This window comes from Manis javanica, chromosome 2, assembly GCF_040802235.1.
Source record: "Manis javanica isolate MJ-LG chromosome 2, MJ_LKY, whole genome shotgun sequence".
Lineage (NCBI taxonomy): Eukaryota > Metazoa > Chordata > Mammalia > Pholidota > Manidae > Manis > Manis javanica.
In genome coordinates this window covers 192,519,201-192,536,996 of record NC_133157.1, presented here as the reverse complement: position 1 = coordinate 192,536,996, position 17,796 = coordinate 192,519,201, and the positions used below count along the sequence as shown (strand labels likewise).

The following is a 17,796-nucleotide window of genomic DNA, read 5'->3' as shown; positions in this document are numbered from 1 at the left end:
TTCATATTTGACCTGATTGTTTATAGGTCATAATGCATGATCAAAACCGAAAGTTTCTGTGATGAATGCCCTTGTACTGTTCACCATGTAAGAATTTATTCACTATGTAAGAATTCGTTCACCATGTAAGAACTTGTTCGTTATGCTTCAGAAGATTGGAGACTGACGAGAATTAGGCTTGAGATGGATTAATGATTGTACATTGAGCGTTGACCCCCCTATACTGAATTTTATTGTTGTTAACAACCATTTGATCAATAAATATGAGAGAGGCCCTCTCAAAAAAAATAAATAAATAAATAAATAAAATAAATAAAAATAAAAGTAAAAAAAGAAAAAAAAATGTAAGCAGCACCACAGGCAGGATTTGGGGGAAGGCAGGGGAAAAGAAAGGACACGCCTACCCTTCATCTGATTTCTTCACTGTCTGCAAGAGCTTCACACTGCTGGAGAGGGCTGCACAGTGGCTCAGAGGCTGCCCGTGGGGTGCAGATCCCTGAGAGCAGGAGTGAGGGAGGGGTAGCTGACAGGGCAGGTGGGAGGACACCAAAGATGAACTTTGACCGGTGCATCTCATTGAATTTGAAGAACTCTATGGATAACTGTTACTCCCATTTTATTGATGAGAAAACTGAGTCTGAGAAAAACTTAGTCACCATCCTATCCATTTTCTTTTATTCTGCTCTTCTCATTGAGAATATTAATTTCAATATTTTATGGAAAAGCAGGGTATAAAATTATATACATATTTTGACTGATTACATTTAAAAAGTAAGTGAAAAATGTCAGAAGAAAAATATAACAAAATGTTAATAATAGTGGTTTTGAGAGATGGGGTAAGGTACATCTTTTTTCTTACTCCTAGTTTTCTGTGTTTTCAAGAGGACACTTGATCGCTCTTATATGATCATCAGTAACGACACAACAGCAACAAGCAAAGGCATGTAGTGCTTTAAAAAGGGAAGTTGCTTTTGTTTCTTGGGCCACCAACATTCTCTAGTAAGATAGAAGGCTTTTAAGAAATTTATGGAAACAAAGACTGTTTAGTATTTTAAAGGCTAGCTTAAACAAATAAAACCCATAATGAAATTTTGCCATAAATTTGGACTATGTGACACACTTTCCCCCCAAGTAAGAGAAGAAAACTACATTAGAGTTATTCAATGGAAAATAAAACCGGTAGCTTGATTTAAGAAACATTCTGCACACCCCTGCATCCTACGGAAAGCAAATATTTCATTGAATATATTTATTCATAGTATCATCTTTTATCAAGATGTTTTTCTGTCTCTGAAGTATCAAAAGATCTCATTAATTCCTTTGAAATATATAGTCAATAATAGAGATAATTTATCTACATAATACTGAACACCTGAATTGGCTGAACTGAAAGAATCTTTTGGCATTACGTAGAGAGCTGAAATGGGACAAAAGTGATCATTTAAACCATATATTTTCTACATCAAAACAACCAATGTAAAGCCAAAGATGTAGTCGATCATCAATTCTTTTGTCTACACAATTCCAAGCCATTATTTTGAGTAATTTATTTCACTGAATTTACTAAATAGACAGTTGGTTTCCTAAAATATAATTGAATTTCTGAATCACGGAAAAAAATACTCTGGCCTGGATTTTCTGCATGAGGGGTATAAATCAAAAACAAATAAATAAAACTCATATTTCCCTTACATATAAATGTGCTCTTTTGTTTCTTTTTTTAAATGTAGTTCTTTTAGGCTATCCATATTTGACTTTAATAACTTGGTTAGAAGGTCTTGGCCCAGGCAGAATATTTATTAAAATGTAAATTAACTTGCCTGAAAGAAAAAAAACACAGGAAAAACATTAAAATAAAAGTCCTCGGGTTATAGGAAGTAGTGGTTTGAACCTTTTGACGATTTAAGAAAAGAACAATTTTAAATGAGGAAAAAGCTAGGTCACTGATTTTGGACAAAATTTGCTCCCCTCCTGGCTCTCATTTCCACTCACTCATTCTCATTCAATTCTTCCAGTCTCAGAACACGGGTGCCACACTGAATTGTCCTTTCTTCATTTGCATCTAATACATTTACATCTTGCGCTGTCTTTCTTTGAAACATCTCTCTGATTCACACCTTACTTTAAATTCTTCCAGAAGAGAATCACTACCATCAACTTCCAAAGTGGTCTTTCTGTTACCAGTCTCTGGCTCTGAATCTGCCATGTCCACAGCTGTCAGATTCATCACTGCACACACCACTTCCCTCTCGCTGCTCCCACTCCCCACTCATTCTCTGCACCTCTGCACCCAGCTCACATTTCTCTCTCTGCCTCTACTTGGGATCCTTCATAGCTTGCTTGTTCTATCTCTTACACACACACACACACACACACACACACACAAATACACACACTTCTATCAACCAAATCTTATTTTTAACTGCTCCCCCAAAGACATCATTCATTTTAGTCAACCAAGTCACTCCATCCCATAAAATTCCCTATTGCATGTGCCCCGCCTTGCCCCTCTCCAAAGCTGAAACGTTCTCTTTCCAGCCATGTCCTTTCTGTGGAGAGTGCTGTCCTTCTTCACTTTTACTTTCCAAATGGTCCCTATCCTTCCAGAGCCTTCTAAAATGGCACCTCTTCCATAAAGCCTTCTCTGATCCCTCTAGGCCCAACATTTCCTTCCTTTTCTCTGACCTCACATCCTGTCTATAATCAAGATTGAATAACACAACATATTACTTAAATGCAGTTCTATTGATTAAATGTCATTATGTGTTTCTCTATAAGGGCATTATTGGCATTAGTAACAGGGCATTTCTTCACTGTGCAGAACTGTCTTGCTCATTCCAGGACACCTGGCGCCCCTCACTCCTGAATGCCAGCTGCTAGTGATGTCATTGTGGCAGCACCACACTATCAGAATACATTTCCAAATGCCCTCATCATTAAAAAGCTCCTTAGAGAAGTTACTGTGTCATATACACACCTGTTCCACAGATGATCTTTGTTTAAATGATGAACAAATAATTTAAAGAACACATCTGTATTTCCCTTACAGTTGCCAATGTATTAAAAAACTAAGAGGAAGACTAACTCTCAGGTGTTAATCACCACTTCATTTTAAGTGTCTCACATAAGACATTTCTGTGTACTCTCATGCCAACCCTGGATGTTGCTAGTTGTCCTCATTTTTTAGATGAGGAAACTGAGGCTAAGAGGGTTCTGTTTATCCAAGGTCACACAGTTTGGTTAGAAACCTGGCAATTAAGCCCAGAATTTTTTAGAGGAAAATCTTTGGCTTTTTTCTTCTATCACACAGCTTCTATAAAGACAGCCTATCTGTTAACAGCTTTGAAATAGGAGTGGGACCATGTAACATAATTAGCAATTTAAAGCACATTATTAATGCTGATAGGTACTAATGACTATAATTGAAAAGAAGGGCATTAGAACAAACAGTTTTTTAGAATTTATAACAAGAATATAAAATGATGTCTAATGAATTAATTTTCTCACTGACCTTCTCTGCTGTAGACATTAACCCATGTTTAATCGTTAATTGAGAGGTACATATTATTTACTCTTACTGTCTTTGTTATTGTTTGTCTTGGCAGATGGTCAGCAGATCTCTCTAAATTTCCCCTAAACAACTTTTAGGAAAAGATGGACAAAAATGCCTTGTATTAGGTAATATGTTGCTAGACCCAAAGCAATAGAAATCTGAGAGTTAGTAATAGCTGATTAGACCTTCCCTTCCTGTCATTAGGTATCTTTAATAGTAAATGTTATAAAAATCAAGTATCACAATATCATTTAAAATACTATATACATTTATTTTTAGAGTTTATTATTCGTTTCATGCATATTTGAAACCCTTATAGTTACTAGTAGCCTATTTCACTGTGTGCTCATATGTCCAATTATAATTTTTCATACAGCAGCTAATCTGGAGTTTAGGAAGCCCTCTAGTCTAGGGATAGTCCATATGCATACTTTAAAATGTACATTCGGTTTCTATCTACACACACCAGAAGAACTGTATTCTTTGCAGGAAAAAAAAGACAGAATTCAAACCATTTCAAAGAGCCAGTATTGGTGATTTCAACTTTTCTTTTTTAGTTAGGAAAGTAAATGTTAATTATCTGTTTATTCTGTTGAACAAAGAAGGAAAAGGAACTGAAAGCTAATTTCATGAGTAATTTTGAACAATTTTGTAAATGTAGATATATATTTGCACTTCATTCACTAGTAAAACCATTATTCAACTGTAGCCCCATGGAATTTCAGGTGATCTGAAAGCATAAAGGGGTTTTAGTTATGTTTACTGGGAAAAATAGACATTTTAGAAAATTCAAGCATTCTTTGTTGAGCTTGGTTTTAGCCTATCTTTTAGACCATTTTCTGAGCAAAGTGCATTTTCAGCTTTTGCATGATGAGACACTTTGTAGGGACCTGGCACAGGAGGTTATAGAGGTAACATACTCTTTGCTTATTAAGGCTAAAAAGTAAGTCCAGGAACCCCTTTCAGGTATGTGGGTCTCAGTCTTGAGCAACTATGGAACAATAAGGAAAGTTTCATTATTTCTCTGACTCATCTTTTCTCAAACTATCTTGTCTGCTCTTTGTCACGCAGTAGGATTCTGAAATCTGCTTTCTGCAGAAGCCAGAAATGATCTAAATACTTTGATAACATTTTGCAGAGAAGCACAAACATTTTAAAGGTGGATTTCTAAGTTTCTGTTTGTTTATATTTCCTTATATTTTAACAGTACTTGAACTTGTACCTGCTTATGTACTATCAAATTTTTCCCAACTATTTTTAGATGTTTAGTTACTTTAGAGATAGATTTAATATGCAAAGCAGAAGCTTACTTTGTGAAACATTGCGTAATTGTATTTTGGTTTTGCCACCAGCTAAGTAGGACAAAGTTGATCCCATCCTGCAAGGAACCCTATCACACATTTCCTCTGTGGATTTAGAGATTCGGATTTGCTTACCTGCTTCCTTGAAGATACTGTGCTATTGAAACATCTATTGGAGGTCTTCAAATTCAAATTCTTATTCTGATGGATTGAGTTATTTTTCCATGTTTTAGAGTTTTCTTTAGGATCTGAAGGAATGGGATTTAAGAAGAGGATCCTAGCTATGAATCCATAGAGGACGGTGGCCAGGATCATAGGCATAACATAAAAGACACTAAAGTCCATTAGGTAAATAGGTGAGTAGTAATTCCTGGAGATCTTGTAGCCACAGGACACCACAATAGCATCTTTGTAGGTGCTGATATTGAGATCCAGCAAGAAGAACCAGAGCATACAGTAAATGGATGTGAAAGCCCAGACAAAGATGATGATCTTTTTGGCTCTGGAAAATGTGCAGAGAAACTGGGCTTTGATGGGGTGACAGATTGCTATATACCTCTCAATGGTAAAGGCTGTGATCGAACAAGAGGATGCATTAATGCCCAAGTACTGGAGGTAAGTAATACAGAGACATCCAACATAGCCATAGACCCAGGAACCGTAGATACTGTCAGTTATGTTGGGGAGGCCGGCGGCCACCAGGACCATGAGATCGGCTACTGCCAGACTCACCAGGTAGCAGTTTGTGGGGGTCCTCATGTGCTTGGTCCTCAGCACTACCAGCACCACCATGATGTTGCCCGCAATGCCCAGACCGCAGATGACGAGCACCAGCAAGATGGTGGCCACTTGGTATTCCAGGGCCGCCACTGCTCTCGGCTGAAGCTGGGTCTGGTTCAGCTCGCTTACTGTCTCGTTTTCCATCTTTAGTGGCTTGATTGCCTCTGAAACACTTCTCAGAACATCTTCTGTCCAGAGCCCTGTCTGTGTCACAGTGCTCTCTCCACCTGTGAAGAGGGACACAGTCCACATTTACTCGCAGCGTCGCCACTTCAGATCAAGTCACAGTCACCGTCAGGTAACTCTCACTTCCTCTCCTTCACCTCCCATGTGTCTATAGTAACAGAGCTCACAGGCACTTCTGAAACTCCTGTTTAAAACTCTCTTGTAGGAGGGCGCAGCCGCTTACATTAAGAGGAATCAGTTTCCTCTTTGTAGGAAAAAATGCTTAAGAAAAGAGGAACAAAAAAAGCTCCCTAGTTTGAAAAAGTGCCCAATGTGAAAAACTAAACAATATCTGCTAACTGAAAAACAAATACAAAAGAAACTGCTTAGATGCTTAGGAAAAGTAAAATAAAGAAAAAGGTATGGGAGAAAAGCCAAGAGGTTCAGTGATGAAGCTTTGCAGGAATTTAGCATTTGCCTCCTTTGCTCTTAGAGGTTGAGACCCTTTTGCTGCAAAATAAGAAGCGTACAGGACTTCATTTCCCCCTGTCCCTGCCCCACATACCCAAAAGACAACAATTTCTTCTCTCACCTTTTCTTTTGTAGTGACGCCTGCGTTTCCGGGTAGAGGAAGCAGTAATAAGCCCAAGTTTCCAACACTGCAGGAAAGCTCGTCTTCAGAGTGCTTGAGAGTGCTCCGTCTTCAGAGCTGCAGTTCCTCTGAACCCTCGCAGCCCTTTGCAACCGCTGACAGACCACACAGCCGCAGCAGGGGCGGCAGAGAGGCTGTCAAATCAGAGACCGTCCCCTGGTGAGAACGCGCGCTCTCCCTGACACACACACACACACACACACACTCTCTCTCTCTCTCTCTCTCTCTCTCTCTATCTCTCACTCACCAGTGCCAGTCAGTCCTGACTGATTCATGATCTTCTTGCCTTGAAGGACTTACTTTTAAAGGTGCTGATGATACAGTCCTCAGAGAAGGCTAAAATCACAAGCAAACGGGCCAGAAACACCTGCTTTTGTAATTGCTTCTAGTCTAAGTTCTACAGGAACTCTAGGACCTGAGCATTCCTGCAAGACATTTACAGTCCCTGTGATAGGACTTTGGGGATAGTAAACCCTTCTCAGTCCAGACACAGCCCTTGAAGGCTGATATGAAAACCCTTAACCTAGTTCTCCAGTGAGCCAATGAAATTGGCTCCCTTCTCTCATACTATATGAATGGAAAATGAGTTAAAATTGATTTTAAACCATTTCAGCTGCAATCTTTGGAGGCTTATAAAGATTTTTTTCCTAAACTGTTTGAACTAAGAACATCAATTTAAAAGTACATACGATTAAGCCTTTTTTTCAACTCTGTCTCTGCCGTTTATTAAAATCTTTCCAAGTGCTCTGGGTGCCTCTATCCTCTCACCCACCCTGGGGACCCCCAACCACATGTACCACCCAGCAATGATTTATGTCAATTTATTTCTAGGTGGAAGACACATCTAGTGGACATGTAGGCTAGGGCCACTCTAGTACAACACCTCTGACATAAGGTCTTATAGACCCTATCATTTTAGAAAAATGTACTTCAGCTTGATTTTTATTTCTCTAAATTAGCCCATGGGCAAATCCTTATAGTTTTTGTAGGAACTCCCTTCTCCAGACAGGAACTGAATAGACCAAATGTTAATGTGTGTCCACCTTAATTAACTGACAATGAAAAGCAGCCCTATATGGTGAATGGATTGATTCTTTGTTCTAAGAACTTTAGATGTTCTTCCTTCTGGAAAATGTCAATGATAGAATAGAGTTTTGAATATATAGGACTTTGGGAGTATCAAAGCCTTGGGAGTGTTCAGGGCTGTGTAAGAATGAAAGGAAAGTGAGGCTGGATAACATTGAGTTAATTCTACCCTCTGAACTATCAAGGGCTCCTTGAGTATCTACTTTTCTTTCCAAATCATCTGCAGTTATAAGTTAGTGACCCCAACCCATATTCAGCTTTCAGATATGTATTCATGTATTGTTTGGCCTTTACAAAGTAGGCTCGAGTGTGATTTGATTATTGTCTATCTTTCAAAACTGAGAAATTGTATACTAAATCTGGATTTCTGACTCCTAAAAATTAGAAAGGTCTGGAAATCATGACCCATACTCCCATACAGAAGTAGTAATCATCTGAAGCCAAGTAGTGGTTGTGTGTAGCAGTTTGTGGGAGTCCTCGAGAGGATGGACTTCTCCTGTTTTCCTCACTCCATGCTGCCTCCCTCCAGTAGTCAACTTCCCTCAGTGACCACGTGTACCTGGCCTCCACTGCCATTTGAGTCTTGACCCTTGCCTCCAATGCACATTCCTGAGACAGGCAGTGGAGGGTACCAGCCCAGTGCAATTTTTTCCACTCTGAGTAGAATTTCTGCCCCTACATTTTAGCTTGCTGGACTAGAATGTAGCTAATTCAAACATGTTGGTTTGCTCCCCAGTGTGGTTTAGCACACTGGACAATGAATGCCCCCTTTACCTCTGTCCCTGGATGAGAAGACAGAGATTACTGGGAACACCCCTTTTCTTCCATAGCATTTCAGGACGAGAAATGCTTTCTAAGGTGAAGGCATTGCCTCCCTACCCTGCCCCAACCCCACCGCCTCCAATCCAAAATAACTTCTTGAAAAATCCTACTTCACCAAGCACATCCTCCCCTCTCAGTCTCCCAGGATTTAAGTGAGTTTCCAGGCCTCCTGAAAGGACCTTACTTCAAGTCTTCCTCTTGGGTAGTAAAGATGAGGGGAGAGAGTATCTACAGTCCTGTCTGCTCTGATAATTCCACCTCCATTCCAAATCTTACCACATTCTTCAGCATTTCTATCAAAGAACAACTTCAGTTCTGACAATTCCACCTCCATTCCAAATCCTACCATTCTTCAGCATTTCTATTCAATTTGGAGTCTCCGATTTGGGTCTCTATTCATTTTTTAGCACATTATTGTTAAACTCTTATTATTTTTCCAGGCACCTAGTATATACAATTTCATTTTTAACTCCAAATAAGCCATGCACTTTTGGGAGAAGCAGACTTATAAACAGTTTTAGGGAGATATGCACTAAAAATGGATATTGAGGGGGTGTAGGCTGTGAGGGGGAAGGCATTGTGGTAGAGGGCTGATGGAAAGACAGACCACATAGGGCTTCAGAGGTGAGGGAACATCTGAGAACAATCTTGAAGAAAAGAACAGCTGCCTTTTGCTAAGTAGGAGATATTCTGACAGAAGGAGATAGAATATGCAAAGCCCAGCTGTGTAAAATGGCAAGGATTTAGGGGAGCAGGGGCGCAATTTCATGATTCTGCTTTGGCCATGAGGAGTCTGAGCAGGCAGCGAGACTACAGCTGATGGCCACCAGGCAGGTTTTCCAGTGCGGAGTCCTTTCTGCTCCATCTTAGACCATTTGCCCTTCCCTCTAAAAGTGTTGTTCTTTCAGCTCTGGAGGGTCCGGACGTCTGACTCCACCATCGCAGACCTACCTGTACATTGCAGTAACTTCATGCTCTTGTGCAGGATTATATTTTCAAAGTAACTGATTTCATAAGCTAGACTTTTTATTTGTAAACCCCAATCAGATAATACTTACTGAATGTTCCTTAGGAGTAAAGAACTGCACAAAAATAGGGTTCAGTTAGAATAAACCTTACACTTGGGTTGAGATGATTTTTCTCACAATAGTACCAACTATGCCTTTTTTATCTGTTGAATACTTCTGAGAGAAATGAGAATACTTCTTGAGAGAGAAATGTTCTTTGAAGATAGTCCAGAGACATCTATTTTGAAGAAAGGCTGGTAGGTCATGGCTACAGTGGTGTAAATGGCAAACCCATTTCAGGCTCACCCTGTTTTCTCTGACATTATTATGCCTTTATCCAGGCCTTCTCACTCAAGTACCACTTGGCCTAGCATCAATAAAAATGAGCCTCAGACTTCACAGGCTCCTTCGTAAGAATGTCCTTGGACCCTAGCTGGGACTTGTTTTTTGGTGTGAACTCAGACATAGCCCTAGAGCATTAGGAAAGATTCAGCCCTTCTGCTTCTCACTCTTGGCATTCCCAACCAGACGACTTGCCCTTGGAATCTGGTTTTCCCTTTCCTGGCTATCCCAGGGAACCACCTGCCTGGCCAGGTCTCTGTCCCTGGGACACAATGGCTGACATGGTATCACCCCTGCAGGGACTGCCTGCCTCTACAGGAGAGGAGTTCAGGCAAGCCCTGCCCTTGTCTCTGGAGGTGATCTTAGCTTTCTAGAGAAAAGGTGGCTATCTGCTAGTTGTCAGAAACCCATTTGTAGATAGATGATCATTTACACAATCAGTATTTCTCAAACTTTAGCATACATATGAATCCTGGAGAGCTTATTTAAGCCCAGGTTTCTGGCTCCATCCCCAAAGTGCTGTTTGAGTAGCCCCATGATGGGGCCTGAGTATATGACTTTCTTATCAACTTCCAGGTGATGCTGATGCTTCTGCTCTGTGGCCCACACTTTGTGTGACCTGTACTCTATGATCTAGCTCAAGGGTTCTGATGTGGGAGGTGGGGAGCAATGATGAATCAGTCTTCTAGAGAGAGTTTAAAAAGTGTACATACCAGCCCACTCTTCTTTCATATTTTGGGTACAGGTATTCTGTACCCATATTCATTCTTTCATATTTGGGTATATCCTAGAATTGGATTAGGACCTGAGGAAGAGATTGGGACACTGGACAAAGCAGCTGACTTCTCCTTGTGTTTATGTCACTATCTCATACTGTCATAACTGGAGCTTGGCTTGGCAGGTGGCAGTAGGTGAGCAAAAGAGAGTATCTATGCTTGCTGCAGTCAGAGATAACAGGTCTCAACAGGTCAGAGATAACGTCGAGAATTCAAGTAGGCCAGTGGTCTGTAGGGCCCAGACCTGGGTGAAGAGATGGCAAAATTTCAAGGAACACCAAAAACCTTAGGAGTTAATATAATCAATATTGTAATGGAGTACTTTTTAGAAATTACTGTTAGTGTAAGAAGTCTGTGATGACTTAAAATGTCAAATTTTTACCTAAAGACAGGATCAATATTGTCAGTTTTCCCTTTCACCTCAGACTCCAAGCACTGATCTTTCCTTAAAATTTTGAAATTTTTTTATGGATTATTTTGCATTCATACTGGTTTTTAAAAATATTTCATTAAAGTTATATCTTGATTACTGTTTTTGGGGGGCCCGCTTGCATTTTGTCCCTCCCTTATTTGATCCTATTCCCAGCCTTCTCATTGCTGGCTGAATTTCAGCATCATCTGGAGAGTTTTCAAAAACACAGATGCTTAGGCCCCTCTCCCAGGTATTCTGATTTAATGAGTCAGGAAATGAAGCCTAAGCTTGGTCTTTACAACAGTGGTTAAGAACCACTGAGTGATACCTGCAAAGGCTGATCTCTTGGGCTAGAGATTAGTGGTCCATGGTGGCCTGGGCTGTAGGAGGGTCAGGGAAGAAAAAAAAAAACTGGGTGCAAGTAACCTGAAAAGATTTGGAAAGGGGGCAACATCAGAAAATTTTGGCCCCAGAACACCTGCACAAGATTGTGTTTCCTGAGACAAATTGTATAACTATGCAATTTTCCAGGTTTAGAAGTGCTGAGTGTGATGCAGTCTATCACGTTAAGATTCAGACGCAGAAACCATGGCAAAAGAATTGATCACTGGAACTGGGATATAAGGTCTGGATTCTGGAAGTAGAAAAGAAAGTCAGCACAGGGTATGATGCTGAATCACCTCCATCCTGAACCAAGGATCCTTCAGTTTCCTCTGCTCAGGTGTAAGCACTTCATCACAGAGCCTGCAGGAGAAGAAAGCATTTGGCAAACTTTATACAAAAAAAGTCAAAATCTATTTTTGCTGAAATTTAAATATTAGCCAAAGAAAATTGTTGGCTGTTGATCAACAAAAGAAAATACTTTATGTAATGAGATTGTAAAGTCGTGTTTGTGCTAATTGGAAAATGCGTGAAACCTCATTTACTTTGAAAGGTAAAATGCGCTGTGCGGTAATTTTCTGAATTCTTAGCTCAAGCTGCCCTTCCCTTCTGTGTCTGTACCATAGAGACTTCCATACTTCCTAATGTCCACATCTGTGGAGAAAATAGGATCTTAAATTTAAAAAAACAGTGCAGTGGAACTTAACCTAAAAATATTTTTAAATGAAAAAGTATGTATACATACACATAGCTCCTTCCCCTCCACAGTCTGTGCCATTTGTTGTCTGGTCAGGCAAAGCATGTTCTGGAACCAGCCAACATTTACAGGTTTTCCCAAAGTGTCACTTGGGCACATGACCTACCCAAAAGATAAAAGAGTAAGAATTTTAATCAAAACATCTAATTCCTGAGCTTGTGTTTATTTTGATTTATTGCATGTTTTAGGGAACACTAAACTTACTTTTAAAAATTAATGTACTTCAAAAAAAGTAACTCTAACTAAGTTATAATAAAATTCCATCTGGTAGCTGATCATGTTTTATTCTTACTCTAGGTGTTAGAAATCTCAAGTACAAATGTATATCTTTATGTGAATAATTATATAAGATTTATCAATAAAATGGGCTTGTCTTGTCTACTAAATCTTGCATTTTAGCAGTTGACCTTTAGTTTCTCTTCTGTTAGTTATTTATTGTCATATACACAAGCATAGACACATAGCTCTGCTTCCAGATGCATGACATTAAAAAAAAATCTATTTGGTAAGGTACAATTTACATAAAATGAAAAGAATTCACTTTAAGCATAGTTTCATGAATTTTAACAAATACGTAGAACTTTGTAACCACCTCCACAATTAAGATACAAAAACTTTCATCATCCTAAAATATGCCTTGTGTTCCTTCCTAGTCAGTTCTCTATCTGCTGAGCAGTTCTGTGCTCAAGTAAATGTTGTCCAGCTTTCTATGTCTAGGTTATATTTATCTTTTAAAGAGTTTTATGCAAGTGGAAATACATAGTATGAACTCTTCTGTGTCTGGCTTCTTCAAATCAGGATAATGTTTTTGATATTTATCCATTTTGTTGCATGAATCAGTAGTTTGTTCCCTTTTATTGCTGCATAATATACCTTTTTATGAATATACGGATATATCATATTTTGCTTATACAATTGCTGGACATTTTGTTTTCAGGTTTTGGCTATTATGAACAAAACTTCCATCAATATACACACAAATACAATGTTTGTGGAAATATGTTGTTATTTTTTCTTGGATAAGAACTGCCAAGTTACTTATGAGTGAAATGGTTAGGACATAAATCTAGTATATGAGCACATTTTAAAAAATCTGCAAAACGTTTTCCAAAATGATTGCACCATTTTCATACAAATCTAAATAATGGCTACATATAAAAAAATTCAATGCCTAAAGTAACCCTACATGTCTAGCATGAACTCTGCTTTACACATTTATGTGTCCCCCAACACACAGCAGACAGAATATGCAGAGCACGCAGAGACAGTAGATGGTGTACAAGTTTGTTGTAAAGTGAGTGAGCTGATTTTCCCAAATGATTGACTTAAAATATAATGACCTAAAAGAGAATAGATGTGATGAGTAAATGACACACACATATCAAGCACTCAGTCCAACATTTGGCACCTTGTAAAAATTTAGTCTATTTTCCACTCTATAAATACAATGTGTTTGTGGAAAATAAACCTGTTATTACTAAACTTGCTAAAACACCACACAGCACCTTTAAAATATCTAAGTTATAAAATATTTCTTGCTCCATTAAATGGAGTTTTCAGTGGTTTGGCTAAGTTATATCTCTATGAATATCCCAGTGGCATATCACTCTAATGCTTCTAAAACAGACCTTAGGTGAAACGGAACATTAAATGTTTAATGCCTCAGTAACCTTATTAACTACAATTAACAAAAAAGCAAGCATTTATCCATTCATCATAATTATGTCCATAACAAATGAGGGAATTTGTGGAATTGAAATTTTTGCTAATGCCTTTGAAATTATAATGATTGTGACAGAAACCTTGAAAAAATTACTTGTTTCAGTTGTTAGGAATTGTTGGCTTAAATAGTATTCTAAAACAGAAAGGAAAGTACAGAATATTGAAGCTGCATATAATGAAAGAAAAGAAGGAAAGGAAGGTGGTAGTCACAAATAAAATGCAGTTACCTGTCAGATGTTAGTTGCAGCTGGATATATCTGGTGTCACTGATGAGGTGACCCTTGCACTGACGTGCAGAAGGAAATGCTTTTCCTTGAGGTGTTTTCTGACAGTTCCAAGGTGGCCCACAGCCATGGAGAAGGTGGGTGGGGTGGGAGCCCATTGGGAGGATGGTGATAAGAATGGTGGCTTGTTTGAAGGAGATTAGTAAGACCTGCCAAAATAAAAAAGTATAGCATCTTAGAGAATCAAGGCCACTTTAATACTGAAAAATGGTTAAAAAACAAAAAAATAAAAAAGAGGTTTTTTTATGGAACAAATTTTCAGTTTGTGAAATTATAGTAATTTCTTCTAAAGCAAGATGTTTCTGAAATATTTTGTATTTTTTCTTAAGCTTTCCATTCATCTGGGAAATCCTCTGCAAAGAATGACAGGAAAGAAGTGTGGTGACCAAATTAAGAGACAACTTTAGAGCGATTTCTCACGTCAGTGTAAAGGCTCATTTGTCTGTCCACTGGGTCACTCATTCACACTTGTTAAGAGCTTACTTACTGAGTGTCAATTATTGAACAGGTTCTATGCCAGACACTATAGATAGAAATGTGAATATGAAAAGCACAGAGGAGCTCCCAGCTTGACAGAGGTGACTTACATAAACTGCCAATTATAATGCAGTGTTAGCTGCTGTAATTGAGGTGTGCACATATTTTTAAGGGTGTACAGGGTCAGGAGTGACTAATTCCATGTGAAATGGTGTGGAGTAATTTCACAAGACCAGGGAGAAAGTCAACAGATTCAGGTCCAGGAGAAGAAAGTAAGCCATGAAGAGATGGATAAAGAGACCCTGGCCATGCAGCTGCGGCAGAGGGACGGTAGCATGCAGAAAAAATCCTCAGTGGAGGGCAGCACGTGCCCCGTCTCTCTGTGAGGACGCCCCGTGGCGAACGGTACCCCTACCAGATGCAGCTCCTGACTCCTCCCCCTCATATGTACAGCCGTCTTGCAAAGGCACACGCTTAGCCCAGGGCTCCTGACTCACACTGGCTGGTCTCTAGTCCCAGCTCACTTACTGTCTGTGACTATGGTAAGTCATTTAACTTTTCTGTGTCTCAATACTTCCGTTTGTAAAATAAGGATAATTACAGTAACTATCTCATGGAGTTGTACGTATTTTTTTCAAGAATTAAATGACATGTTATAAGGTAAAATTATTAGAACTATGCCAACACAAAGAGCATACTGATATAATGTTAACAGCAATTGCACTTAAAACAGAAGAAAAAGACTGTTTTCTAATTTTCTGAGTTTTGAGGCATGGGGTTTTTAGGCTGTACTCAGCTGACTACTTATAGGTTTTCAAGAAGGGGCAGGACCAGAGCTGAATGCTCATCTGTATTGCAGAGAACTGACAGAGAAAAAACAGGATTCAAATCTATTTAGTGATGAAAGGAACAGTTACTGTAGCTCCTTTCTTGCTGAACAAATTCTTGAGATAAATGAGGGAGACTAGAGTGTCCATTCTCATAACTCCTTCCGACTGAAGCTGTGCGGCCCCTCTGCCTGTCCTGAAGGGTTTCCAAGTGCAATTGGTGTTCACCAAACTCCAGAAAATAAATGCTCAAAAAGAGAATGAAATAGCTAGGCATTTTTTTTTTCAAACTAGATTTCTTAGATGGCAGATTATATGGGTATTATTTCATGAACTTCTAGTTTCACAGATTCATGTAGGTAATAATACAATGGCTGGCACTGATACAGTGCTTAACACTGTCCATGAACTTTATGTATAGTAAATCAGTTAAATCTCATAATGATCCTAGCAGATAGTTTATCTTATCAGCTCTATTTTGCAGGTGAGGAAACCAAGGGGTGAAACAACTAGACAAGGAAAGATTGTATTCTATAGCGAGGCCACAGACCTGGAAGTCTGGCCTTAGAAACTATGATGTTCACGGTCGTAATATAAATAAACTTCTTAGTGTGGGTCTGGGTCAAAAGAGTTTGAAAGCCACCACGGTGAAGCGAAGATGTGTGACTCCCACCATCCCAACATCCCTAGGCAAGTCCCTACCTTTGTAGACTTTTCACTATCTTGGCAATCTTATCGGATGTTAATGTTCAGGTTACTTGAGTTTTAGCCAAATGATTTAATCAATTTAAGAATGAAAGAGGAATGTAAGCATATTGAAAAAGAAATAAGATGTCAAAGTCTACAGGACGTGTTTTAGGGAGAGAAAATGGTGAACTGCTGGAATGTGCTGACCATAAACAATTCAGTATTATTCAGGAAACATTACCTCAGAAAGTAAATATTTATAGTGCACCTACATATTCCAAATATTGTGGGGAGCTAAGATAAATAAAACAGGTTTCTTGTTCCCAGTATTTTACAGTCCAATGTGAGAGGCAAACAAACACAAAATATGAGGTACAAGATTACCTCATAAGCTCAATGATAGAAATGTGAAGAAATGCAATGAGCTGCTCAGTTGTACCGAAGAGTGGGCACCAGCTTGGCCTGGAAAATCAAAAAACCTCACAGAGGTGCTAATCCTTGACCTGAATCTTTAGAGTAGAAAGAGGAGGGAAGAATGTGTGTCATAAAGTGAAGGAGTGGGTGGGTGGGATGTGTTCATGCAACTATGTGTTGTTCCAACTTACTGTCATGTTTCCTAGGAATGAGAATGCCTTTGGGAATAAACATTATTTTCTTACCACAGCCTAATAACTGAAGAAATGCTGAATCTTGCCAAGATAGTTGCATTCTATTGAGTATGTGTTATTGAATACTAGCACAGCTAGAAAAAGAAAATTTCTACAATATTATGTTTGTCCTGAATAAAGTCTGTCTGAGATTGATTGCCTTTCAAGGGAGATGCTGCAGGCAGCAACTTTCAACTTTCCTTTCTTGCCTCAATTAGATTATGTCAAATGTTCACCACCTCTCCAGGGTAGAACAAGCCAGGAGAATATCTTCTTATTCTAGACACATGCTTTTTAACAACATTCTTCAACAGGTAACATTCATTAACTTTTAGCAACCCAGAGTTCACTATACTGTGTAGTGATCCAGTGTTATTTTTAAAAATAGTCAGTCCGTGCTTAAAGGGTCAAGGAGGCAGGGTGAGACGTGTAGGGGAAACTAAAGCCCGGATTGCCCCTTAAAATACTTGAGTACGCCATTAATTAGTTGGATGGCCCCAGGCAATTTGCATCAATTCTCTGAGCCAGTGTCCTGGTGGAAAAAAATGACGGTATTGGAATGATTGACATAGAGAACCAAAAGAAAAGATGTTTACAGCTCGGGTAGCTCAGAGTCATTCTACAGCATCTCTCTTACCCCATCTCCTCAGGGGAGCAAAAGGGGAAGATGCCGGTGTCCTCTCTGAAGCTGGACCATGCTGTCTTCCGAGCACAGGCTGGGAAGTTGGACCTCTGGTCGCACCCCTGGGATTTCATCCTATCTGTAAAACTGCACTGCCTGCATTTACTGGCAGCCTACATGGCTGCTCTATTTGGCTCTCCTGTGTTGGTTTACCTTCAGCACAGAAAAGGCCCAAGCCTCTTCTGCATCACAGACTTAATGACAACAGCTCACAGAGTCTTTGGAAGCTAAGAGCTGCCTAAGGGAACAGAGCAGAAAAACCCACATAATGTCAAAGAATCAAGCTCTGGGGGACCTTTACACCCACTGTTCATGTGTAGGTAAGTCCTCTTGAGAGCTCAGGGTAGTATCTCCAGTTTGGAGATAAGCATTATATTTACCTTCTTGCATTCTGTTCTAACGGAATGCATATTAATGCAAGAAAACACCAGAGCTG

General features: G+C 39.3%; 1 protein-coding gene across 2 annotated transcripts in view; it reads right to left on the bottom strand.

Annotated features, from left to right (window-relative positions):
* The window catches only part of TRHR (thyrotropin releasing hormone receptor), a 49,667-nt gene extending 43,067 nt beyond the window's left edge, over positions 1-6,600 (bottom strand). The window contains exons 1-2 of one of the 2 annotated variants that reach the window (XM_037010918.2): positions 6,392-6,600; positions 4,990-5,861 (exon numbers count right to left, since the gene is read on the bottom strand). In XM_037010918.2, the coding sequence (XP_036866813.2) occupies positions 4,990-5,778 (789 nt within the window). In that variant the 5' untranslated portion in view covers positions 5,779-5,861; positions 6,392-6,600. Of the gene's footprint in view, positions 1-4,989; positions 5,927-6,391 lie in introns of those variants that run through there. The other variant, XM_037010917.2, reaches the window with a different exon arrangement.
* Between the last annotated feature and the right edge of the window lie 11,196 nt (positions 6,601-17,796).